Source organism: Dendropsophus ebraccatus, chromosome 12, assembly GCF_027789765.1.
Source record: "Dendropsophus ebraccatus isolate aDenEbr1 chromosome 12, aDenEbr1.pat, whole genome shotgun sequence".
Classification (NCBI taxonomy): Eukaryota; Metazoa; Chordata; class Amphibia; order Anura; family Hylidae; genus Dendropsophus; species Dendropsophus ebraccatus.
Window position 1 is genome coordinate 78445476 of NC_091465.1, and position 27425 is coordinate 78472900.

At 45.7% G+C, this 27425-nt stretch overlaps 2 protein-coding genes across 2 annotated transcripts; both read right to left on the reverse strand.

The window, feature by feature from the left end:
- Positions 1–1340: 1340 nt before the first annotated feature.
- Positions 1341–26359, reverse strand: LOC138768985 (interferon-inducible GTPase 5-like). Its single transcript, XM_069947109.1, has 2 exons — positions 26254–26359; positions 1341–3079 (listed from the first exon to the last, which is right to left on the reverse strand). The coding sequence occupies exon 2, from the start codon at positions 3063–3065 to the stop codon at positions 1893–1895; it is 1173 nt and encodes a 390-aa protein (XP_069803210.1). The 5' UTR covers positions 3066–3079; positions 26254–26359; the 3' UTR covers positions 1341–1892.
- Positions 5743–25708, reverse strand: LOC138768984 (interferon-inducible GTPase 5-like). The gene is made up of 2 exons (XM_069947108.1): positions 25659–25708; positions 5743–8129 (listed from the first exon to the last, which is right to left on the reverse strand). Exon 2 carries the CDS (start codon positions 8112–8114, stop codon positions 6864–6866), a length of 1251 nt encoding a protein of 416 aa, XP_069803209.1. The 5' UTR covers positions 8115–8129; positions 25659–25708; the 3' UTR covers positions 5743–6863.
- Positions 26360–27425: the final 1066 nt, after the last annotated feature.

Below are 27425 nucleotides of genomic sequence, written 5' to 3' on the forward strand. Positions count from 1 at the left end.
TTTGTTGCAAAAAAGGATGAAAAAAAAACGGACTGCAAAAAACGCATAAATTGTGCAATAAATTTAGCAAGATGTATCAATGCACTTGAGTCTAATGATGATTTTTGTGCAACAACCGTAAAATTTTGCACAGCCCATAAAAACCTCCACCTGCTTAAATAGTGCAGATGATGCAGTGATGGGAGATCGCCACCTACTGTCATTTCAATGTAAGCACTGTATTGTATTTCTCAACAAGAGGAAGCAGCTGTGTGCCCGAGTATGATAAAAAAAAAATAAAAAAAAAAATCTGCACACTTTTTAACAAATTAGAGATAAAGTGAAAAAACAGTGAAGTGATAACATTATGACCTGGAGGGATATATTCTGGCCTAGGCTATTTTACACCCCCTGGTATAGAATATATCCCCTGGGGTATACTGTAGCCTGGGCCAGAACTGAGAAAAACAGTGACATGATAGCTTGGAGGGATATAGTCTGGCCTGGTTTTACACCCCCAAATATAGAGTTTATCTCCCGGGGTATATTGTGACCTGGGCTAGACTGTCCCCAGGTTTTTAGTATAGCCTACGCTATATTACACCTCTTGGTATGAAAATATATGCCCTGGGGTATACTGTGGCCTGGGCCAGGGGTGAGGAAACCAGTGAAGTAATAACATTATGGCCCGGAGAGACATAGCATGGCCTCTGCTGTTTTACACCCCCAGGTGTAGGGTTTATCTCCGGGGTATACTGTGGCCTTGTTCGACATTAGATGGATATATTCTGGCCTGGATAGGTATACTCTGGTCTAGGCTATTTTGCACACCGGGTATAGTTTGGCCTAGGCCATTTTATACCCTGGGGTATACTCTGGCCTAGGCCATTTTATACCCGGGTATAATCTGGACGGGGGTTAATCTGGCCTGCTACACCGGCCAGTACAGAGTGTCACGGCTCATTGTGTCCATCAATCACATGAATGCCTTCTCTGTGAGCGCAGATGACCTGGGAAACACAAGACTTGCTGTTTTTAGACTTTCTGAAAAAAATAAGATTAAGAACACAGGAAGTGCCGTGCTTTCCATCATAACTAAGGGTGGTAATGCACGGGCCGATGGGGGCCCGATAATACCTGTAAACGAGCGCCGATCTGTTAAATCGGCGCTCGTTTACTGGGCCTATTACATGTCCCGATAATCATTTAACAAGGGCTGCAGGGACATCGTTACCGATGTCCTTGCAGCCTTTGTTTAAACTGAATGCATACCTATCTAGGTTGTAGGGCTCCTCTTCCTCTGTGCTTCTCCCTGGGTCCCGTGCGCTCCAGCTTCACAGCGGTTTGTCTCAGCTGACAGGCCGGTCAGCCAATCACTGGCCGCGGCGGTCCCGGCCTGTGATTGGCTGAGCGGCCTGTCAGCTAACGCAGGCCGCTGTGAAGCAGAAGCGCTGGACCCGGTGAGAAGCTCAGAGGAAGAGGAGCCCTGCAACCTGAATAGGTATGCATTCCTCTTTGCTAATCGTCAGCGTTGGCCGCACACTGCTACGTGTAATAGCGGTGCGCGGCGCCCGACGATTATAGGTCTGATCAGCTGATCGTTGTCTTTATTACACGGAACGATAATCGGCCAGATAGGGCCGATTCGGCCGATTATCGTTCCGTGTAATAGTACCCTAAGAAAAAATACTAAATAAATGTAAATTGCAGACTTGCCTTATACCACATCTACTGTTGGTTAAGTTTTTGAAAGTTATAGCGACAGGAACACTTAACATACCTAGAAGATAGACTAGTTCTTTCGATATCACTAAATTACTAAATCGCATCTTTATTATGGCCAAATAATTTTTGCTTTATCCCACTTCTAGGAGTTTCTCACACATTTTGCAGGTGAAAGCTTCCTAAGCGGGTTACTCCAATGCTTTCCTGAGGACACGCGCTGCATCTTCAGCCATCTCCTTAAGGAAATCACAGAGCGTCCTGTAAGTGGTACCAAACAAGATGCCTCCCGCAGTCATGGTACCTAGAATTGGTATAAAACTAGCAACATATTCAACTTTTTTGAGAGTCCCTGTTTTCCCTCTGGCTAGTAAAGTTGTGAGAAGCTCTTTATTTATGTCTAAGGGCGACTTTACCACAGATTTTAACTCACTGACGTCTTTACCGGACTTGTTAGCTAATTTTACTAGTGACAGTTTATCCAAGCCGAAAGCCTTCTGTATGCGTATCATGGATGTTACCAGGATTGCTATATCACAAGTTAAAAACTTGTGCCCAGTGTAGGGTACAGCCACTGCACAAGAAACAAAAGACCACTTCCAGATTTCCTTCCTCAGAGCCTCGCGCTTCTTCTCAAGAATCGGCAAAGAAATGTTGGGTAGTGATTCCAGAAATATCTGTCTCTTGTGTGTTGGAAGCTCCTTGTCTACAGTTTCCTGCATTTTGTAAAAGTCATATTTATCCAGCTCCAGCAATGAGAGAAGAAACACACGGGGCTCATCGATTCCCTCATCATTGAGGTTTTTAATGCAGTTATCTCGGATTTCTTTAAGAACGTTCTCTTCATTGTAAGTCTTCTTCCTTTGTACTTGGGAGGCATGCAAATCGTTGTCAACCTTAGATCTCACAAAATAGAATTTCTTGTCCATTGCTTGAATCGCCTTCGCTAGGTCAATGTCGTACTGCTTGAAGCGTTCTGACGAGATGATGATGAAAAAGTCGTATCGACGGAACTCAACACACTCAAGGTAATCGGCTTCTGCAAAATTTGGAGTTCCTATTCCTGGAAGATCCCAAATAGTTACATTAGGATGCTGTGGATGTGTGTATGGTGTTGGCTTCATTGTTGTCTCCACCACACCAGTTTCGGCAGAACCTTCTTCCTCATCACCCATGCCACGAATAGCATTAACAAAACTGGACTTTCCTGTTCCCGACTGTCCTGTGATGGCAATGTCTAATGTGGCCTTTTCTATTTCCTTAAGAGACTCTCTGAGTCTTTCAGTTGCTTTACAGAGGTCACCATCTTCTAAAGCAGAATTCATTTCTTGCATGTCTTCTTCAGGGATGAAATCAAAATCCATTTTCAATTATTGACCTGAAGGAAAAAAAAAAGAAATAGTTGATGAAAGCAGGACCTCACCTTCACTCACTAAGGCCGGGTTCACACACTGTATGACACCGGCCGTTCTGTGACCCGGCCGTGTCACAGAGCGGCTCGTGTCAGTGAAGTTCATCCCGTTCATTACTGTTGAATTGGGATGCGGGCACATCCGTGTGTGTCCGCATGCCAATTCACCATAGCACACAATGGAAAGTGTGGCCAGAGTGAACTGTGTCATTGTGTAAACTGTCAGTGTTGTGCGGCCGCTGTTCAATAAAGAGCGGACGCAAAAAACTGACATGTCAGTTTTTCCCGTGGCCGCTTGGAATCCCGGACGCAGTGTATACTATGGGGGAGATTTATCAAAGGGTGTAAAATTTAGACTGGTGCAAACTACCCAGAGCAACCAATCACAGCTCAGCTTTAGGCAGTGCTGAAAGGAAAGCTGAGCTGTGATTGGTTGCTGTGGGCAGTTTGCACCAGTCTAAATTTTACACCCTTTGATAAATCTCCCCCTATGTGTATAAACTTCAGCCGGGATTCCCTCTGACTTCAATGCAATGAATATTTTCTATTAATCATGGCCGTTGTTGCAATTTGCAATGATGTCCGTGATTAATAGAAAATATACAGTACGTTGTGTGAACATGTCCTAAATCTGTTTTTGTATTGCTACATAACCAAGAATTTGTCACATACATAACCAAGAAGATGGATGCTCAGACTGGTTGGGCTTGCCTGCCACCAGAATACCAGGAGGGTTTATGCTTCTGTCACTTATGACAAGTCAAATTTTTTGATCGGTCGTGGCTGGATCAGTAGATTCAGAACAAGCACTCAGCTCAGCGCTTCATTCCCTGACTGTCCCACTGCAGGAGAAGAGTTCCATAGCCTTACAGTAGAATTGATCCCCTGCAATAAGATGCAGAGAGCAGCAGGCAGAAAAGAGAAGTGCGTGGCCGAGTGCTCCTACTGGCTCGTTCTAGCTCTTGGTCAGAGTCTGGGCATTTTTGTGACATATGTAAGGAAAGAGTCCGTCAGCTTCCATGATAGTGTAAAAATCTTCAGATCTTTATTGGGTGATCGGATATATATATTTCCCCTTTTATGGGTCTGTATAAAACATGATATATATTGCTTGATAAAGACCTATATGGGTTGAAATGTATTGTGTACCTGATCATCTAATAAAGAGTTGAAGATTTTTGCACTACCTCAGACGCTTCCAGACTCTTCCTTTATGTATGTTTTTAAAAAACTCTTATTGGGATTGTTATAGACAAGGAGAGAAAACAATAGGCAAATGCAAATGTTGTAACAACCCTGGAGTTTAGATCTAGCACCACTGGAGAATGCTTTTCCATTAAATCCTCTATGAACTGTGGCTCCTCTTTCGCTATCTACCTGGAGTGCCATTGTGGGGCACAGTACATAGGGCACACCACCCAGGCCCTACGTAGTAGGATCAGTAATCATGGGAGGAATGTGGAAAAAGGGGTTTTATATCATGGGGCCTCATGTAATATTATTGAAAGCACTAAATCCAGCTTCAACCCACTTCACATTACACCCAAAGAACAGATACCGCACAGGGTAACCGCAAAAGGTACAGACCCTCAGACCCTCCGCAAAAGGAAAAACTATTGGATATAAAAACTCGAGACCCTCAGTCCACAAGGGCTTTACGAGTTTATTGAGAACGTCCTTTAGGTCCAACATGTATGGCGCCGTTCTTGTTCCATCTGTCTCATGTTATAATATTATATTACAGTATTCTGTGGTTCTTATTGTCAGTGCCGCATCAAGTATAGTATTGCTTTTTAATGTATGTGATTTTTTTTTTTTAGCTCACTGTGATTTTATGCCATTTTGGTGTCCTTTGTGTCTTTTTTTATGTGACCCGCATATTGGTTTACTACATCTCTTTACCCCAATCACAGGTTTAAACAGCCCTATATGGTAATTTTTTTAACCCTTAGGCTATGTTCACACTACGTAAAAGTACGGCCGTTGTTGCCATTGGCAACAACGGCCGTACTTTGTACAGTGTGGAACACTGCCTATTCTTATATGGGATCCCAGCCAGAGCGTATACACATCATATACGCTCCGGCCGGGATCCCATGAATTGCGGCCGCAGAAAGACCTGTGAGTTCACACAATGAAGCGAGCGGCTCCGGCCGCTCGCTTCATTGTGTGCTATGAGAGTTCTGATGCAGGCGCGCGCTGATGCGCACGCATCAGAACCCTGCGGCTGGATAATCTTTGCAAAGGCCGGCCATTCCGTGACCCAGCCAGGTCACGGAACGGCCAGTCTCTTACGCAGTGTGAACATAGCCTCAAAGGTATTCTTATTTTTTTATTATTACACTATTTCCCACTCCACATGGGTTGACACTGAAAGGTCCTGAGGATAGGGGATAATTGATCACTCGGGTCTGACTGCTGGGATCCCATGATCTCCAAAAGGGGGACTTGAAGTGAATGGAGCTTAATTGCAAACCGCACCTGAACTGGAGACAAGAGTCATGTTGACAAGAGTCTCTGAAAGAAAGTGGCCGTGTTTTTGTAGTGTTGGCTAATTCCTTTCATAATAAACCTTTTGGCACGTCTATACAAGAAAACTCAAACACCTATCTGGAAATAAATATGCTTTAATACACAATTTACATTAGCCATAAATTACAATTTACAATAACATTCCATGAATACATTTAGTCGAAGAGAATGGTGGATGGTCTTCGGAAAGGACACTGTAGCTAAGACCCACTCCAAAAGAAGCCACTATCGATGTTCCTTGAGATCACGGACTAAGCTATAGGAGGTACAGTAGTAGCGGTGGTAACTGTTACAAGAAGAAGACACTGGGATCCTCTACTCCACTAACGCTAAGGGCATTAACACAATCATCTCGTATCTCATCTAATATCTTATGCTTATTGTACCTCTTTTATTGGAGAACCATGCTAGCTTCAGTGTCTTTGTGTTACTTACAAAGTTTTGCTTCTTTGTAGACCAGATCTTCTTGTCCAGTTGCATGACATGGATAGCCTCACCCTTTCAGAAGCTATGATAATATGGTGGTACTGATGGTGGTTGACTCAGTGATACATTTGAGAGTCCCAATATACTAGATGTCTCAGCTTGGGATGGGGATAGGCTGTGGCCTCTGTTGTGGCTTTGAGTGAACCCAAATTAGCATCTTCTTCTCCGTCACTGTGAGGACCACAGATGACATTAACAATGGAGGATTTTGCAGATCCTGACTCTATCATTATTGCAGCTTTTATTATGGGAGTTATAAGGTCTATTTGTTTTGGGTCATAAGAGGTACTTTCCTGTAGAACTTGAAGCATGTTCTCCGTCACTGTCCCCATCCTTTTGTGATGGCTACAACGTCCTCTTCACAAAAAACATAGACTATATCGTAATTAAGACTATGTAACTAAAATAAGGTTCACTGTATATAAGTATAGGTTCCTGGTCTGTCGTAAGAAAGGGTCAAGAATGGGGGGATTGAGATTACTAGCACTCACATATGATTTTAGGCTTGCCTCGAGATGTCTTACACATCTTAATTTTCAATATGAAAAAAAAAAATTAAATTAAAAGATCTAAGGAACAAGAACAAACCAATGTATACAAGGTAAACACACTGGAATCGATGTATTGGCTTACACAGTATATAAATCATTAAACCAGATTCTATTATTTCTGTCTGCAAAAAAATGTGTTTTTATCCCATATTTGGACATTTTATTCTTAGGAAGAAATATACTTAAACAGGCGTCTCCAATGCCTTCTGAAGAACACGCGCTGCGTCATCAGCAATCTCTTTAAGGAAGCCACAGAGCATCCAGTAAGTGGTAGCAAATGAGATGCCCCCTCCTGCCACAGTACCTACCACTGGGATATTGCTAACAATATACTCAACTATCATGAGAGCCCCTGCGGCCCCTCTGGTTAGTAAAGTCATCACAAGTTCTTTATTTATCTCTTTTATGACTATAGGGGACTTTATAACAGATTTTAACTCACTGACGTCTTTACCAGACTTATCGGCTAACTTTTTTAGTGACTGTTCATCCAAGCCAAATGCACTTCGATAGTTTCTCATGGTTTTTATCAGAATTCCTACATCACAAGCTACAGAGAGGCCTGGGATCGGGACTGCAGCCACTGCACAAGAAAGAGAAGACCACTTCCATATGTCCTTCCTCAGAGCCTCACGCTTTTTTTCAAGAACAGGAAGGGAAATGTTGGGTAGAGACATCAGGAATATGTGTCTCTTGTGGCTCGGAAGCTCCTTCTCTAGAGTGTCTTGCATTTCGTGGAAGTCGTACTTGTCCAAGTCCAGGCATGAGAGAAGAAACACCCGAGGCTCAGCAATTCCCCCATCAAGGAGGTTTTTAATGCAGTTATCTCGGATTACTTTGAGAACGTTCTCTTCATTGTAAGTCTTCTTCCTTCGTACTTGGGAGGCATGCAAATCGTTGTCAACTTTGGATCTCACAAAGTAGAATTTCTTGTCCATTGCTCGAATCTCCTTTGCTAGGTCAATGTCGTTTTTTTTGAAGCGTTCGGATGAGATGATGATGAAAAAGTCATATCGACTGAAATCAACAGACTGAAGATAATCAGCTGCGGCAAAATTTGGAGTTCCTATTCCTGGAAGATCCCAAATAGTTACATTAGGATACTGTGGATGTGTATACGGTGTTGGCTCCATTGTTGTCTCCACCACACCAGTTTTAGCAGAACCTTCTTCTTCATGACCAATTCCACGGATGGCATTAACATAAGTGGACTTTCCTGTTCCTGACTCCCCTGTGATGGCAATGTTCAATGGGGCATTTTCTATTTCCTCAAGGCTTTTGCTGAGCCTTTCAGTAGCTCTACAGAGGTCACCATCTTCTAAAGCAGACTGAATTTCTCTAGCTTCTTCAACAGGGATCATCTCAGAAGAATCCGTGTTTAAATCATTGGAATTAATTTTCTGCATTTCTTCAGTGAGAACGTTAGGATCCATTTTGAAGAAGCTGATCTAAACAAAAATAAGAAAGGATTGGTGAAAGCAGAACTTCATATTTTCTTACTGAAATGTCTTTGGAAGATAGACATTGAGTGTTGGTTGAGTCCACCAGAATACAAGGTAGGATTATGCTCTATAAATCATACAGTATAAAGTAGTGCCAAAGTTTGTCTAATATAAACTTGGTTTGGGTCCCATTATAGAGATCATATTGGAACATAACAGTTTTAAGTTAGTCCTCTGCTAAAGATTTAAAGACCTTCTTAGTCAACCAACCAACCCTTTTTATTTGGTACATTTCCTGGTATAGGTTGGAGATCATCACCTTGGAGCATATGTAAAGTCTCTGACCAAAAAGACCAGCAGTTTCATCAATGTCCACCTCTTACAGTATCTGTTCTTTTTCCAGGATCTTCACAAGTTCTAAGCGGGACACGAGGAGGACACAGGGAACCTCTACTCCACTACTGCTAAGAACTCTAATACAAGTATCTCATCTAATATCTTCTGCTCATTGTATAACTTCCATCTACGAATCATGCTGGCACTTTGGTCACTGTCTATTTTGTTCCTTACAAAAATGCAGTCGGTAGATCCTGTACCAGGAAGTTCCTAAAATAGGAGATATCCTTATCCCAAGCGAGAGAGATAAGTCATTGACTCTGTTGTGGTCTCCACCATACCGTCATAGCCTCTTTTTGTCACTGTTAAGACCACAGACAACATTAGAAAGAGTGGACGTGTTATGGCTGTACAACCGAGTCTGCGATTTTGGCCATGAACTTGGACTTATTCTGTTTTGTTATTTGCATTTGTCTGTCTGCGCACTGTCCTACTCCTTCTGCCTTGCTGATTGATTCACCTGCTACACCCGTCTCTCCTCTGCTGAGTTCCTTCTGGCCACTTCACGGTTAACCTCTTTTTTGTTGAGATGATTGACATCTGGTTCTCTATTCACTCTTGATGGATTCTGGACTTTTGTTTCGATCATGTTCCGACCTGACCCCTGACCTCCTATAGTTTGTTAACCCTTTGCTGACTATTAGCGTAGTTTACTAGTGTATTATACCTCAATTCCACCTGGACAGTAAAGATACACTTTCTAAATTTATATAATTAGTGGTTATGTCCAGTATACGTCATGAACATTAACGCTTCTACACTGAATATACATATACAAGAAAAAAAGTGAGGCTTGCAAGGCTGGGTTCACACTACGTTTTTTGCAATTCGTTTTTTACATCCCTTTTTTGCAAAAAACTGATGCACATGTGTGCATCCGTTTTGATCTATTTTTCCATTGACTTCCATTACAAAAGAAAGGATTAAAACGCATCCGTTTTTTTAACGTACCCAAAACGCAGATGACCTTATTTTTGTGTCGTTAAAAACAAACAAACATGCATCCGTTTTTCCATCCGTTTTTTATCCGCTTTTTCCAAAAAGTGGATGGAAAAAACGGATTGCAATAATGTAGTGTGAATCCGGCCTTACCAATAAAATACTTTCTTTATTTATAAAATTACACATGTAAATCAAAACACCAGACCAATGGTGCGTTTACACACACAGATTTATCTGACAGATTTTGGATGCCAAAGCCAGGAATGGATCTGAAAACAGGAGAAATCTCAGTCTTACCTGTATGACCTGTTCCCTATTTATAGTCTGCTCCTGGTTTTGGCTTCCAAAATCTGTCAGATAAATCTGTCTGTGTAAACGCACCCTAATATAAGGAGGGAGATGACTTGTCATTATGTCACATAGTATAACTCATTCCTATATGAGGAGTGAATGATCAGACCCTCTATTCATATTGCACCTATATTCTATTTATATATAAGGCTGAAGCCCACAATTGGACATAACAGTAACAGCCATTCCCTACACAGGGGCACATCACCTATACATTATGCCAAGTACTCACCCATAAATTGCTGCTAAGTGATACCATCACCAATTCTCCCTCAACACACGTTTCGCGGTGTGATATATCTTAACTACCATCTCGGTCTGCTATTTATGTAATGCCATAGACGACATCGGCGTGACTTTACATCCCATCACTTTCTCTCCCGTCAACTCACCGCTGGAACGCACATCCACAGTTTTTACACGCATACGGACATGTGCACAGCGTTTTCTGAGGCCGCTTTGGAAGGACGCCCACACTCCATTCCCCCCACAGACAGTGCTTCACCCCTGGACGTCCATCCCCATACAGTACGTGAATCAAACAGTATGTGTAATCACTCTATATCACAATTAATAAAATACATAAATAGAGATGAATTACAATAATACCAAGGCTAGATATGTGCAAAATAACGCATCATAATGCACACATCCCGCGTGTAAACAAAGTGCCGTCAAAGAGCAACTGTAAAGTGCATTAATGTACAGTGTGAACATGTGCAGATGATTCAAAAAGTGCAAATACTCAGTATAAAGTGCAATATTGAAAAAATTTACATAGCGCACAATAAACACAGTGGACAGTGGGCGGGGACTAGTCCAGGGTTCACCGTCCCTGTCCACTCTTCCCTTCCCTGACCAATTTGTCCTAGTGGATAGGATGCTTCAGAGCCTAACCACTCCATTATTGCAGTAGTCATAGAGTACCTGTCATTACATTAATAGTGGGAAAGCAAGAGGCCCAACTAACTTCTGCTGCCCCCTGGTTTCCATTGATGTATGTCCCACCATCATAGCCCCTCCTATTCCTGAGATTGGGCCTGTGCCTCAAATGTGCAAATGATTCCCTAGCTATCCAATCCAAATTGCTGCAAAAGTTTAACTTTTTTTTTAACTGCAACTCTGCATGTCACTAAAAAAAGTCTTTTATTTTTATTTTTTACAGTTTTAGACAATAGCTGAAAACAAATGGTAAAATATGGTAAAAACTTAAAAACCACAGTAAATATGCAATGTGAACACAACCTGAAGGCTTCAAATCTTCATAGAACACCTCAATTGTGATTTTAGGTCAAATCACTTTCTCCTCATGGCAATATTACCCTAATATTAAATGGAACCTGTCACCCCAGCACCCGGGGCAGAGCCCACCCAATGCCCTAGTAGAGCCCCCGATGCTTACCTGATCTTGCCGGTCTCATCATAATACTCTCTTCACTGCCATAGTTCCCCATAACCATTGCAGTGCCCCACCCCATTACCACTGCAGCACTCTCTACACAGTCATAATACTCTCTTCACTGCCATAGTTCCCCATAACCATTGCAGTGCCCCAGCCCATCACCACCGCAGCACTCTCTACACCAGTGCTTCTCAAACTGTGAGGCGGGCCTCACCAGTGAGGCGCCCCCTAGTTGTTGGTGAGGCCCAGCTAATAAGGCAGTTTTCAAAAAGTAACTGTGATCTGCACAGTCCTTTTGCTGGAGTAAAAATCTCCATTTTAGCAACATTATTAATTTATTTTGTACTTGCTTTATTAGTATATAGAGCTTGGGAGACAGGTGACAGGCAGCCCTTGCAGTATTTTCAGCTTTTAAATGGACTTTCACCACAGATAGTGAGGCCCAGGCACCCTCTTGGTCAGACTGGTGAGGCCCAGGCATTGCCTTGGTCTGTTGGGTGAGGCTCCAGTACACCAAGTTTGAGAAACACTGCTCTACACAGTCATAATACTCTCTTCACTGCCATAGTTCCCCATAACCATTGCAGTGCACCACCCCATCACCACTGCAGCACTCTCTACATAGTCATAATAATCTCTTCACTGCCATAGTTCCCCATAACCATCACATTGCTCCCAAAATAACTATAATAGTCTCATTACAGACACAGTGCTCTCATAACCATCACAGTGCCCCTCACAAAATGTAAATATTTCCTCAGTCACCATGCTCCCATCACCACCACAGTGCCACAATACCCCCAGGACCACCACAGCCCCCTACAGAGTTATGTTTCTTTCTGCACATGCACAGTCCCAGTCAGGGCCGGTTTTAGACTAAATGTGGCCCTGGGCAAAGTTGAAGGTGGGGCCCCAAATGCTGAAATATTGTAGCAGCAATTTAAGGTTCCCATACACTTTTTGGTGGTACCTGCTGCTCGTGGTGGGTTCGGCCATCAGTGTAAGGTGAATGGGGCTCTTTGTACAGTCCTCTGACATGATATCAGTGGACATAAGGGGTTGGGCTTGATTGAAAATCAACATCCAACCTCTTTGTTCTCAGAGAGACAAGCCGTCATCAGATCTGTCTGGCTATGGCTTACCCCTCCTATAGAGAACACAGAAACGCTCAGCTGTGCCGAACATTCCTGTGTATGGGGAGGATGGGGCCAGATGAGATTTTATATATATATATATATATATATATATATATATATATATATATATATATATCTCATTAGTGATGTGTGTGCAGCCCTTGCTGTATATAGTGAACAATGAAGATATATACTACCTGACCACATTCCCTGGTGTCCTCAGGCCTTGTCTGTGGGATCCCCCAGTCACAGCTCTCACTTCTGGTCCTCTCTCTGAAGTGATCGGCCATTCAGCCAATCACTGGCCATAACAAACAGACAAGGCCTGAGGACACCGGGGAACGTGATCAGGTAAGTACCAGCTTTATTATGTTATACGCACAATCATCAGACAATGATTTTTACACTTGCCAAAAGACAATGATCATTTGATTACTGTTGTCTCTATATACACAGAGCGATATCGGCCAGGTTAGGACAATTTTCGCTCCGTGTATTATGGCCCTTAGTCACATTGAGTCAATTCAGAAGGTTACATGCCGGTACTGCCGCTACATGTCAGGACTGCCGCTACATGCCGGGACTGCCGCTACATGCGGGGACTGCCGCTACATGCCGGGACTGCCGCTACATGTCAGGACTGCCGCTACATGTCAGCACCGCCGCTAGTGGTGTAAACACAAAAACTATCTATATGTATTGTTTTAAAAAATAAAAAAAAATCACTATATCAGGACCAAATATTACCTCCATACCGTTATTGATGAAAACATACTATGTATAGGCCAATATTACCACCATAAAGTGACCGCCCCATAATGACACTATATACACGCCAATATTAGCACCACACCATGACCGCCACATAATGATTCTATATACAGACCAATATTACTACTATAGAGTGACCATCACATAATGACTCTGTATACACTATATACAGACCAATATTACTGCCATAGAGTGACCACCACGTAATAACTCTATATACACTATATACAGACCAATATTACTGCCATAGATTGACCACCACATAATGACTCTATATACACTATATACAGACTAATATTACCGCCATAGACTGACCACCGCTTAATAACTCTATATAAAGACCAATAGTACTGCCATAGAGTGACCACCACATAATGACTCTGTATACACTATATACAGATCAATATTACTGCCATAGAGTGACCGCCACATAATGATCCTATATACAGACTAATATTACTGCCATAGAGTGACCACTGCATAATGACTCTATATACACACTATATACAGACCAATATTACCGCTATAGACTGACCGCCACATAATGACTCTATATACAGACCAGCACACACCATGACCACCACATAATGACTCCATATATACACCATATACAGATTAATATTACCACCATAGTGTGATCACCACATATTGACTCTATATACACACTATATACAGACCAATATCATGTGGCGGTCACTGTATGGCGGTAATATTGGTCTGTATATAGTGTATATATAGAGTCATTATGTGGCGGTCAGTCTATGGCGGTAATATTGGTCTGTATATAGTGTATATAAAGAGTCATTATGTGGCGGTCACTCTATGGCGGAAATAACTCTATATACACTATATACAGACCAATTTTACCACCATAGACTGACCACTGCATAATGACACTATACACACTATATACAGACCAATATTACCGCCATAGACTGACCACTGCATAATGACACTATACACACTATATACAGACCAATATTACCACCATAGACTGACCACTGCATAATGACACTATACACACTATATACAGACCAATATTACCACCATAGAGTGACCACTGCATAATGACACTATATACACTATATACAGACCAATATTACCACCATAGACTGACCACTGCATAATGACACTATATACACTATATACAGACCAATATTACCGCCATAGACTGACCACTGTATAATGACACTATATATACACTATATACAGACCAATATTACCGCCATAGACTGACCACTGCATAATGACTCTATATACACTATATACGGACCAATATTACCACCATACAGTGACCGCCACCTTATTTTTTTCTCAATAAAATACACCGTGTTGCCTTAGTGACATCATCATACACTATACATAGGCTCCTATCAGCGGCCTCAGTGGTCACCAGAGAATGGCTGCAGCTCCTATACACAGTCTATTCACCTCAACACTTGGAGTCAGCAGTGCTTCTTATACACACACACTAATATTATATTATATATATATATACATACATACACACACACACACACACACACTAACACATCCATAAAAACACATTATACAAATCCAAACCATCCAGCCCACACACTACACACATGACATGTAACAGACACTACATTCATCCATTATACACATAGCATTCATACACACACTACATGTACAGTATACTTACCCCCTCTAACAGCATGCTGGGTGTAGTTGTCCTTGTCCATGGCAGCAGGAGGTTCTGATCCTCACCCTGCAGCCCTCTCCTCCATCGTCCCGACAGCTCCACACCAGGAAGAGAGAGGAAATCACATGGTACAGAAGGGAGGGGGAGGGGGAAGCTACACACTCGGAGCAGAGCGTCCTGTAGCCTCTGTGTGACCCCTGATAGCAGGGTTGAGACTAGAATGGAGTGTCCAGAAGGAGGTCTCCCTCTGGACACCGTAATCTAGCCCATTCTGTGCAGAGCAGGCTAGAATGGAGTGGCCTGGAGGAGGTCTCCATTTGGACACCGTAATCTCCCTCTGGACACCGTAACGTAGTCTATTCTGTGTAGAGCAGGCTAGAATGGAGTGGACAGGAGGAGGTCTCCATTTGGACACCGTAATCTCCATCTGGACACCGTAACGTAGTCTATTCTGTGTAGAGCAGGCTAGAATGGAGGGGCCAGGAGGAGGTCTCCCTCTGGACACCGTAATCTCCTTCTGGACACCGTAACGTAGTCTATTCTGTGTAGAGCAGGCTAGGAATGGAGTGGCCAGGAGGAGGTCCCTCCTTCTGGACACCGTAATGTAGCCTATTCTGTGTAGAGCAGGCTAGGAATGGAGTGGCCAGGAGGAGGTCCCTCCTTCTGGACACCGTAATGTAGTCTATTCTGTGTAGAGCAGGCTAGAATGGAGTGGACAGGAGGAGGTCTCCCTCTGGACACCGCAATCTCCTTCTGCACACCATAATGTAGCCTATTCTGTACTGAGCAGGCTAGAATGTAGTTGCTAGAGGTTTCTTCTACCAAACCCCCTCTCCCCGCCCCTTTATCCTTCACACATGGTGACTAGTGATGAGCGAGCATGCTCGTCCGAGCTTGTAACTCGTTCGAGTATTAAGGTACTCAAAGGTGCTCGAAGGAGCATCACGCGATACTCGAGAAAATGGCATCATCCTTTTCCTGTAAGTTTGGGTGCAATTTCTCAGCCAATAAGCATGCAGGAGACTCTTTGGTACATTGTGCAAAGACGTGGGACCCATACATGTCGATAGCAGCGAATGGTTGGCCAGATCAGATGACCTGGGCATCTAAGAATCTGGGCCGGCGGTGCTCGCCTCACATGCATGCTGGAAGAGATTAGGGACAGAGCTGCTGATTGTGAGGGAGAGTGTTAGGGAGGGAATTAGCGTTTTTGTAGACAGGGATACTAGGCAAAGAACCCAACAGCCCTTGTAAGGGCTTAAAATTTTCTATTTTTTTTGGAGTACTCCAAACCGCTAGCTGGGACTTGTAGTGCAGCTACCACGATCTTACCTGCACACTGATGATCAACTGCTGCCAGAAACAGTGTTAGGAAGGGAATTAGCGTTCCTGTAGGCAGGGATACTAGACAAAGAACACAACAGCCCTTGTAAGGGCTTAAAATTTTTATTTTGTTTTGAGTACTCCAGGCTGCTGGCTGGGACTTGCAGTGCAGCTACCACGATCTTAGCTGCACACTGTGGTTATCCACTGCTGCCAGGAAGGGGACAGCAGGTGGTGCATACAGACTCCAAAGAAGTCCTCAGTACTATTGTTTTTTTTGTGGCTGGTGCTGCTGCTGTTGTACATTGTATTGCTGTGAGTTGTAGTACAGCTGCAAAGAATCTCACTGCTCATTGTCCTGTTTAAGAAGTGGCATACACCATAAAGCACCACTTACACACACTCTATACGACTACCTCCAAAAACCAGTATCTGTTGTCATCTGCAGCCAGCCTGCAGGTTTTTTTTTTTTTTAGTGAAGCCATATCCACCAGGCTGTTGCCCAGAATTTGGCGTAATGGTCCGATTATGCAGCCTCAGAGGCATCCATGCTCGCTGCCCCTGCTGTTTCCATCATTTTCTGAGGTTGACAGGTTTTCACGCAACCTTCCCTGAGCCGAGCATGGGTCCCCTGCAAAAATGCTCGAGTTTCCCATTGACTTCGTCTCGAGTACTGAGCACTTTAGTATTCGCTCATCACTTTCCACCATTGTACTTATTTTTCATTACTTGTGTTTAGGGGTCAGTTGTTAGTATATCCCGTCTTGGATGCAAGCGAGGTATTGATAAATGTATTTAACGTGTTTTTACCTCTGTTATGGTCTTGGGAGGAGGCTTGTCTCCCTCTTATACTAATTTTGTATACTTTAAATATAATGTTGTTTGGATATGCAGCTTTTGTGTGCGTACGCTTTTTTCTGTCCAAGTTGACAGAGGTAGGTCATAACCCTGGAGTTTATAGTTAGACTTCTATTGAATTCTTATAAAAGTCCCTAGGGGAACTATAGCAGGTTAGACGAATCTTACCAGATAGCCCCCTATTGCGCAGAGGAGGGGGGTATGTGTCTCTTACCTTCCTCTTTGGTGCGGTTCCCGAGCTGTTAGCAGTGTAATCCTCGGTCATGAGCACCGTTAGAAGTGCTGCCCCAGAACGCCGTTATCACTCTGGGGTCGGGGCAGTGCTCTGGATCAAGGATTACACTGCTAACAGGACGGGAATGGGGCGGAGGAAGGTAAGACATACCTTCTTCCTCAGCGCCCTATGTGCAATAGGGGGCTATCAGCAGGTTAGATTCGCCTAATCTGCTGATAGTTCCTCTTTAAAGTACATCTTCCACATCAATATGATCCGAGCTGTACACAGAACTAGATTGCTTATGAAGGGACAAAGGTAAACATACCCGTTTTAAGCCAGCGGTTTGTAAGATTTTTAAAAACTAGTTTCCCCCCACCATCTAGGAGGCAGGCTCTTAGGACACAGGTCATGCAGGAGGCAGGCTCTAAGAAAACAGGTTATGAAGGAGGCGGGCTTTTGGGACACAGGTCATGCAGGAGGCGGGCTCTAGGGACACAGGTCATGCAGGAGGCGGGCTCTAGGGACACAGGTCATGCAGGAGGTGGGTTCTTGGGACACAGGGCATGCAGGAGGGGAGCTCGTAGGACACAGGTTACCCATGAGGCAGGCTCTTAGGACACAGGTCACTCGGGGTGGGCTCTTAAGACACAGGTCACACAGAGGGCGGGCTCTTAGGACACAAGTCACACAGAGGGCTGGCTCTTAGGACACAAGTCACACAGAGAACGGGCTCTTAGGACACAAGCCACACAGAGAGCGGGCTCTTAGGACACAAGCCACACAGAGGGCGGGCTCTTAGGACACAAGCCACACAGAGGGCGGGCTCTTAGGACACAAGCCACACAGAGGGCGGGCTCTTAGGACACAAGCCACACAGAGGGCGGGCTCTTAGGACACAAGCCACACAGAGGGCGGGCTCTTAGGACACAAGCCACACAGAGGGCGGGCTCTTAGGACACAAGCCACACAGAGGGCGGGCTCTTAGGACACAAGCCACACAGAGGGCGGGCTCTTAGGACACAAATCACACAGAGGGCAGGCTCTTAGGACACAAATCACACAGAGGGCAGGCTCTTAGGACACAAATCACACAGAGGGCAGGCTCTTAGGACACAGGTCACACACACATCATCGTACTGAATTGAAAGAAAAATTTTTAATGGTACAAACACACACGACTGATCTGCAGCGGATTTCTCACTGCAGATCACTGCCCTGTAATCTATGTGCAGACATACTCAAAGCAGGATTGACATCCCCTGGCCGGAGCATACACATTACCTACTCCGCGATCCGGCTTGCTTTGGGGTTTCCCGGCTACACGTCCCGCTCAGCCAGTGTGCTGCCCTCGTTTAATCATCTTGCACAAGGCGCCCCCGCCAGCTACACGGCGTTCGTGTCTATGTTACACGTACAAGAATAAAAGAATCATTTCTACGGTGAATGCCCTCCCGAATTTTCTTTCTTTTTACTTATGAGTGGGACGTGTAGTTGGGAACCCCCGAAGCAAGCCGGATCGTGGAGTAGGTAATGTATATGCTTCGGGCGGGTTAATGGGGCGGTCTCCTGACATACTCACAGCAGGATGGCAATCCTGCTTCCAGTATGTCTGCCCATAGAGATTACAAGGCAGTGATCCACAGCGAGAAGTCCGCTGCGGATTAGTCATGTGTATTTGTACCCTAAAGCTTAGAAAGAGTCAATCAAAACAGGACCGGGTGATTAGCTGTCTCTTCATAAGCAATCTGGCTACGTGTACAGCTCAGATCAATTCACTGTAAAGTTTAAAAATAACAAATAGCCCACATGGAATTGTTGGGATTTTTACAATATCCCTAACCCTGTCAATGAAAAGTGCAGGGCAACACATCTGCCTTGAGCAGGGGGGAACCCCACTCATTTTTTTTTTTTGTACTTATTCAAAAAACATGTAGGGTTCTCTCTAATTCCATCACCAGCCAGGTTAAAAAAACCAAACTGCAGCAGCCTAGTAGTACCAGGGTGGGAAGAGCCCTTTATTTGTGCCCTCCCCCGCATAATAATACCAGCCTGAAACTGTCTAGTCCAGGAGCGCCAAATTTGGCGCTCAGGGGCTACTGGTACCCGGCTCTTCCCAGTACCCCTTGTGCGGTGGGTACTGGGGTAACAATGGGTGGAGGGTTAGTGTTAGCCATTTCATACCAGCTAACTCTAAACTCCGACTTAGTAGTGGAAGCTGCCTGATAGACGGCATCCATTACTAAGCCTGTGAAGTAAATAAAAGATAAAAACAAAACAAATGAAAAAAAAATAAAAATAATACTGCCACAACCCTTGTTGACAATTTTATTTTTTTTAAAAAGCTTGTCATAAGAGATGAACGAATGTACAGTAGGAACAAAGAGCTTTGTTCCTATCTGGATTCTGCTCATCAGGCTGCGGAGCTTTGAAGTCTGCCCCACTCACTGCTGGAAAAAGATTGATCCAGTCCTTGGAAAGTGGAGAAGTTTCTCAGGACTGGATTCATCTTTTCCCAGCACCTCGGAAGGGACAGCAGTGAGCGGGACAGACTTCAAAGCGCTGCAGTCTGATGAACAGAATCCCGAAAGGAACAAAGCTGTTTACTCCTACTGTACATTCGCTCATCTCTACTGGTCATCAATGAAGTTCAACAAATCCTCTGGATACTGATATCTAAAAAACAAAAGGGAAGACACAAAAAACAGGCAGGAGCAGAACACCTATCATTTTGACAGGTATTCTGCACCTTACAAGTATGCAGCATCTTTCCAGATGCTGTGTACAGTCTGACACACAAGGGGTTAAGTGAGGATGCATTGCATCCACACTAACCCCCCTGGGGTCCAGACTGATCTCACACTACACCCATACCAGCAAGGAAGTGGAATTTGTGCCCCATTCCTTGCTGGGATAAGTGCAGTGCAGGAGAAGGGGAAAGGTCCATACTCACCTCTGTTTTCCTTCTTCACCACAGCCCGACACACTGAGCTTAAAGTGTTTCGGGCTCTGGCTCTTCAAATCTGCCATCAGCCAATCAGTGGCTGAGGCGTGACTCTGATACAGCCGCTGACTGGTTGAGCAGAGATTTGTGCCATGTCAGCTCTGCCAGGCAGCGGCTGTAGCAGTGTCATCTAACTCTTGGCCAATCCCCCTTAAACGGAGGACAATAATGCCCACAGGGGTTAAATTAACCCCCTGGGGACCAGACTGTGGCTTCTTCTCCCTAGAAAAGGGCCACTAAAAATGCCATACATATAAGCTATGACTTTTTTTTTTTTTTAGTAGATCCTGTCCTATTTTCTTCCGGAATTCTGGACACTTTCCTGAGCACATCAGGAAAGCATCCAGACTTCCGGTGACAGGCTGGGGCAGGAGGCTGCACGGAGCGTCGGGTGCAATGCTCCCCGCCCCTTTGGGGGGAGAGTTTCAGTGCAGCGGATGTCATACTGCAGCTGGGAGCAGACCACAGGCGACCAGACCCTGGAAGCAAGCAGACCGCAGGCCAGCAGTGGTTCTACCCCTCCCCCCTGACCACGACAAAGCGATAAGGTACCCCAGGCTGCAACAGCGATGTATGCAGCCCCCAACCCGAGACCTCTGCCATGATGTCTGCAGTATCTTTTCTCCACCCCGACATGGTTGTTTTGGTTGGGGTGGTCACCCAGCTTGCCCAGTATCCTGTTTTCAATATGATGTGGTCACTCAGCTTTCCCAGGATCTTGTAGTCAGTATGTTGTAGTCAGCATTGCCTGATGGTTTCCTGGAAGTAAAAATGGATCAGGACCCATCACACGTCCAGAAAATATGCCCAAATTTCTTATCAGGAAATCTGGATGGACTTCCGGACCCATAGGGCTACATTATTTGCCAACACCCTTGAGGATTTATCTTGAGAAGTGTCTGTTCCAGAAAAGTGGTCATCATTTTTTCGATCCAGCCTATTTACGTCCAGAATTTCGCCACAGATGCCCCCATAGAACTCAATGGGAGCGCCAGAATTCCTGACACTTTCCTGATACACATGAGGAAAGTGTCCAGAATTCCAGATTGGTTGAAAGCGCCTCTAACCTCGGACCTCAGCAGCAGTGCTGCCCACCACTGCACACCCCCAGCCCGACCTCAGCAGCAGTGGTTAAGCAGCACGCACACCCCACGGGATCTCAGCAGCGCTGGCAGGTCCCCTGAAAGACCCCCTGCTCCTTGCAAGCGATGACTGTAGAGGGAGGAGAAGAGGCAATACAGGGCTGAACAGAAGAGCAGCCAAAGGAGCGTCCTGGACACTGCCTAGAACTACAACTCCCATCGTGTCCTGCCAACAGTTCACAATGAAGTTGTGGTTTTGCAGCCTGTTGCCATCCAGGTTAAACTACAACCCCCCCCCCCAAACAGTATATGAGGGGGTGGCAGAGTAGAACTACATCTGCCAGCATAGTGTGTGGGGTAATATGCAGAACTACATCACCTAATGGGAGGAGATGATGGGGAGACAGTGGCACAGTACACAAGGGTACATGTGATGTATGTGCAATGTATGTTGGCCTACTAGACCATATTGAAAATCCTGAAGACGATTCCTGATCACAGTTCTCTCCACAGCCTCCCCACTCTCCACTTCCTGAATATCCATTGTAAGAAAAGACATGCAGGAGTTAAGGCATATGTGTGAGTTACTTAACGACCTTTATAGTGGAGAGACCGCCAGAGATTTTGAATTTGGCGCCAATTCCGCGCCGGGCCACATGATTCCATCAGCCGGGATCCTTCGGTGAGCGCGTGACGTCACAAGCGCATGTGACGCAAGCGACGCACACAGAGCGTACGCACTTACGTCAGTACGCACAGGGGAGTGCGCGCGCACACGCAGAAGCTCACCTCACCGAGGGAGGCCGCAGGAGACCCATATGGACTTTGAGGGCCGTGGCGACTTCCAGTTCCCCTGCATCAACTCCGAGAGCGCCGCAAGGGGAACTCAGGACCGGAGGCACCTAGAAAAGGAATGCGACCAACCGGCATAGACTTCGGAAGGGTCCGCAAACCGCTCCATGCCGTGTCCAAGGACCCATGACCACATAGGATCACAGGTAACCTCCGTGTTCCTTGATCCTGTCAGGAACAGGAAAAACACTGAGGGGAGTTGTGGGAAGTGCCCTTTTAACCTCTTAACCTCTGTGATTTCCTGTTCCTGATAGGGTCAAGGGTGACGTCCTCCATTGTGGTGCTGTCATGAGGACGCAGTGAAAATATGGTCTTAGTATGCCAACATACATTGCACATACATCACATGTGCCCTACAAGGCCCCTCATGTACTGAGCCACTGTCTCCCGCTCATGTACTGTCATCCTCTAATCTGTCGCAGAACTACAAATCCCATTATGTGATGTAGTCCTGCATATAACTCCACACACCATGCTGGGAGATGTAGTCCTGCATATTAATCCACACACCATGCTGGGAGGTGTAGTCCACATATTACTGCACTGCAGGGCACAATGTAGTTCTGCAACAAGGATGGCCACAGGCATCAAAACTACAACTCTCACCATGAACTGTTAGCAGGCCATTATGGGGGTTGTAGTTCTGCAACCAGGATGGCCACAGTCTGCACAAATAACTCCCATCATGAACTGTCAGCAGGGCATGATGGGGGTTGTAGTTCTGCAAGCTGAATGGCCACAGGTTGCAAAACTACAACTCCCACCAAGAACTGTTAGCAGGACATGGTGGGGAATGTAGTTCTATAAGTGTATTCTCACCTGTCATAGTTCCTGCTCTGGCCTCCTGGAGATCACTGCTGCCCACCTCCTGGGGAACACTGTTACTAATGCTGAGGTCTGAGGGGGGGTTGGGTTGTTGGTTGCTGCAGGCAGGGCACCACTGCTGCTCAGTTCCAGGTGGGAGTTGTAGTGTGGCAGGCACCACACTGCTGAGGACTGGAGGTGGGGTGGATTGGGGGAGGGGCCTAGGAAAGCGTCTGGATTGCCAGCGCTCCCATAGACTTCAATGGGGTGTTCGTGCCAGAATTCCAGGCGAAAATAGGACAGGATCTATTAAATTTTTCCGGAACGGACGCCCTTCAGGAAAAATCCTGATGAGTGTCTGTCACTAATGCACCCCTATGGGACCGTAAATCCGTCCGGATTTCCTGGATGTGTGAGGGGGGCCTTACTGTCAGGAAATCCTGAAGGTTTGCTGAAGCCTGATTAGGATTTCCTGATAGTAACAACCGACATGGCCGTATGAAGGGACCTGAGCCATACAAGTGCCAAGTTCTAATAGATATTCAAAGCCGCCTTAGGATGGATGTTCTTCTCTGCTGCAGGAGTTCAGCGATGTTCTGCCCCTTAACTTACTAGCAGCACCTGTCCCGCTGGAGGACCCAGTGAGCTCCAAAGGGTAATTATAATATCTACTAAAACAGTCATACCTGGCACTTGTAAAGGTACGTTAACACGTACCGGATCCGCAGCGGATTTCTCGATGCAAATTCGCAGCGAGACCCGCTGTGGATCCTTGCCCAGTAAACTCTATGGGCAGACAAACTCGCAGCATGATGCACATCCCGCTGCGAGTTAGTCCACAGCCCGCCCCGTTAACCTCCAGCCACCGGAGCCTATATGTCACCTGCTCCCCGCTCCGGCTTTCTTCAGGGCTCCCGGTGTCTTCACGTCCCGCTCAGCCAATCAGCGCGCTGCGGCAGGCAGCGCACTAACTGGCTAAGCGGGACCTGCCGGGAACGCTCGAAGCAAGACGGAGTGGGACCAGGTGACATAAAGGCTTCAGTGGCTGGAGGTTAACGGGGCGGGCTGTGGACTAACTCGCAGCGATGTGCATCATGCTGCTAGTTTGTCTGCCCATAGCTTACTGGGCAGGGATCCGCAGCGGGTCTCGATGCAAATTCGCAGCGAGAAATTGGCTGCGGATCCGGTATGTGCGAACGTACCCTAAGGCTTCTACCGATACTTACTGTCACAGACTCCCCCTCTCTTTGTACAGATGGTACGGCCCTTCTCCTCGCCCTCTGCTCCAGAAATTAAACTTATGGGGAAGAATAACAAACATGAGACCCCAATAATTACTAGAAGGATTGTGCAGCCCCACATGACATCAGACCAACCTCTGGCAGCTACTTTATAGCCCTGACCCTGCAGACCATTGCATAACAATGCAACCACACACCCCTAACCCTGCAGACCATTGCATAAGAGTGCATCCACACACCCCTCACCCTGTAGACCATTGCCTAACAGTGCATCCACACACCCCTCACCCTGCAGAACATCGCAAAACAGTGCACCCACATGCGTCTGACCCTACAGACCATCGCATAACAGTGCACCCACACACCCCTGACCCTGCAGACCATCGCATAACTGCCCCCCCCACACTGACCCTGCAGACCATCACATAATAGTGCCCCCCCACACACTGACCCTGCAGACCATCACATAATAGTGCCCCCCCACACACTGACCCTGCAGACCATCACATAATAGTGCCCCCCCACACACTGACCCTGCAGACCATCACATAACAGTGCCCCCCCACACACTGACCCTGCAGACCATCACATAACAGTGCCCCCCCACACTGACCCTGCAGACCATCGCATAATAGTGCCCCCCCCACACACTGACCCTGCAGACCATCGCATAATAGTTCCCCCCCACACACTGACCCTGCAGACCATCACATAATAGTTCCCCCCCACACACTGACCCTGCAGACCATCACATAATAGTTCCCCCCCACACACTGACCCTGCAGACCATCACATAATAGTTCCCCCCCCACACACTGACCCTGCAGACCATCACATAATAGTGCCCCCCCACACACTGACCCTGCAGACCATCACATAATAGTGCCCCCCCCCCCACACTGACCCTGCAGACCATCACATAATAGTGCCCCCCCACACACTGACCCTGCAGACCATCACATAATAGTGCCCCCCCACACACTGACCCTGCAGACCATCACATAATAGTGTCCCCCCACACACTGACCCTGCAGACCATCACATAATAGTGCCCCCCCACACACTGACCCTGCAGACCATCACATAACAGTGCCCCCCCACACTGACCCTGCAGACCATCACATAATAGTGTCCCCCCACACACTGACCCTGCAGACCATCACATAATAGTGCCCCCCACACACTGACCCTGAAGACCATCGCATAACAGTGCCCCCCCACACACCCTGCAGACCATCGCATAACAGTGCCCCCCCACACACCCTGCAGACCATCGCATAACAGTGCCCCCCCACACACCCTGCAGACCATCGCATAAGTGTCCCCCACACACACCGACCCTGCAGACCATCACATAACACTGCACCCACACACTCCTGACCCTGCAGAGCATCGCATAACACTGCACCCACACACTCCTGACCCTGCAGAGCATCGCATAACACTGCACCCACACACTCCTGACCCTGCAGAGCAGTGCCCTCAATGTGGCTTACCTCCTGCTGATTGTATACACTGCACAAAAAGCCCAGGAAACCAGCTTCCTCATAGAAAACCTAGGAGAGGAATATAGCTCCTCCCACACTTGAGACTGGTCACATGGGCATGATGTCATCAAAGGTCCTTTAACCTCCTTCTGGACACTCCATTCTAGTTTCTACCCTGATAGCAGCCATCAGCTGCAGCCAGAGATCACTGACAGAGGCTGCAGGACGCTGTCTGTGCGGTCCTGCACCTAACACTCACTGTAACTGGGGCAGGGGGCCCCTGGGGGATGGGGGCCCTGGGCAACTGCCCTCTTTGCCCCCCCCTAACGCCGGCCCTGGTCCCAGTATATTTTTTGTTAGAGTATTTTTTGTTGATTTTTAAGAGAAAGAGAAACCTTTTAAAACAAACATAAACCCTCCCTTTACCCTTCTCCACCCTTCTTGCCACTGCCCATATACTCTAAAGATTTAAGAATGTATCCCGTACAACTGTATTCATAAAGAGAGAAAAGCACGTCATACTCTTTGTGAGTTCAGTGCTTGAAGGGAGAAAACCTCAATTATGCTGCACAACAGATACACCCTAAAGGGCATGCAGACCTACCTCCTTGTGTACCCGCTGTCTTGTCCTCCTGCCTGCCTCCTTATTGTCTGTGCTTAAACATGATCAGGTTTCGATTCTCGGAAATGGAAACTGAAATCATGCAAGTTTCGTTTTCCTTTCCTCATTATTTTTCCTCTCGGGGAAATTGGAATCTTTAACTCTTTCGCCATCTGCTGGCTATACACATGCAGTGCAACTAATTCCTATTATCTAGTTGGAAATATGGAAAACCCTTTAAAGTGTCACTGTCATTATTACTTTTACTTAAAATATAAATCAACAGTAGATGTGATATAAAGCAAGTTTGCAATTTACATTTATTATTATTATTACTATTATTATTTTATTTTATTTTTTTTTATTATGGAAAACACAGCACTTCCTGTTTTCTGACTGTTTTTTTTTCCCTAAAAAAAAAACAGGAAACAGAACACAGGAAGTCCCGTGTATCCCAGGCCATCTGAGCTCACAGAGAGAAGACAGTCATGTGATTGATGGACACATTGAGCCGTCACTCGCTGTACTGGCCGGAATTCATAGGTTTAGTCTGTTTTCTTTAACCAGCACAAGTCATAAAATCTGCCTTCAGGAGACTGGACCTAGATACAGTAAGTATTGCTGTTATATAGCAGCCTTCAGGAGACTGGACCTAGATACAGTAAGTATTGCTGTTATATAGCAGCCTTCAGGAGACTGGACCTGGATACAGTAAGTATAGCTGTTCTATAGCTGCCTTCAGGAGACTGGACCTGGATACAGTAAGTATAGCTGTTGTATAGCTGCCTTCAGGAGACTGGACCTGGATACAGTAAGTATAGCTGTTCTATAGCTGCCTTCAGGAGACTGGACCTGGATACAGTAAGTATAGCTGTTGTATAGCTGCCTTCAGGAGACTGGACCTGGATACAGTAAGTATTGCTGTTATATAGCAGCCTTCAGGAGACTGGACCTGGATACAGTAAGTATAGCTGTTATATAGCTGTCTTCAGGACACTGGACCAGGATACAGTAAGTAAAGCTGTTATATAGCTGCCTTCTGGAGACTGGACCTGGATTTCTGGTAAGTTCAGCTTTGTTTTACAGCATGATAACTACAAAAATAATGAATGTAAATTGCAAACTTGCTTTATATCACTTCTACTGTTGATTTGGATTCTGAAAGTTAAAACGAC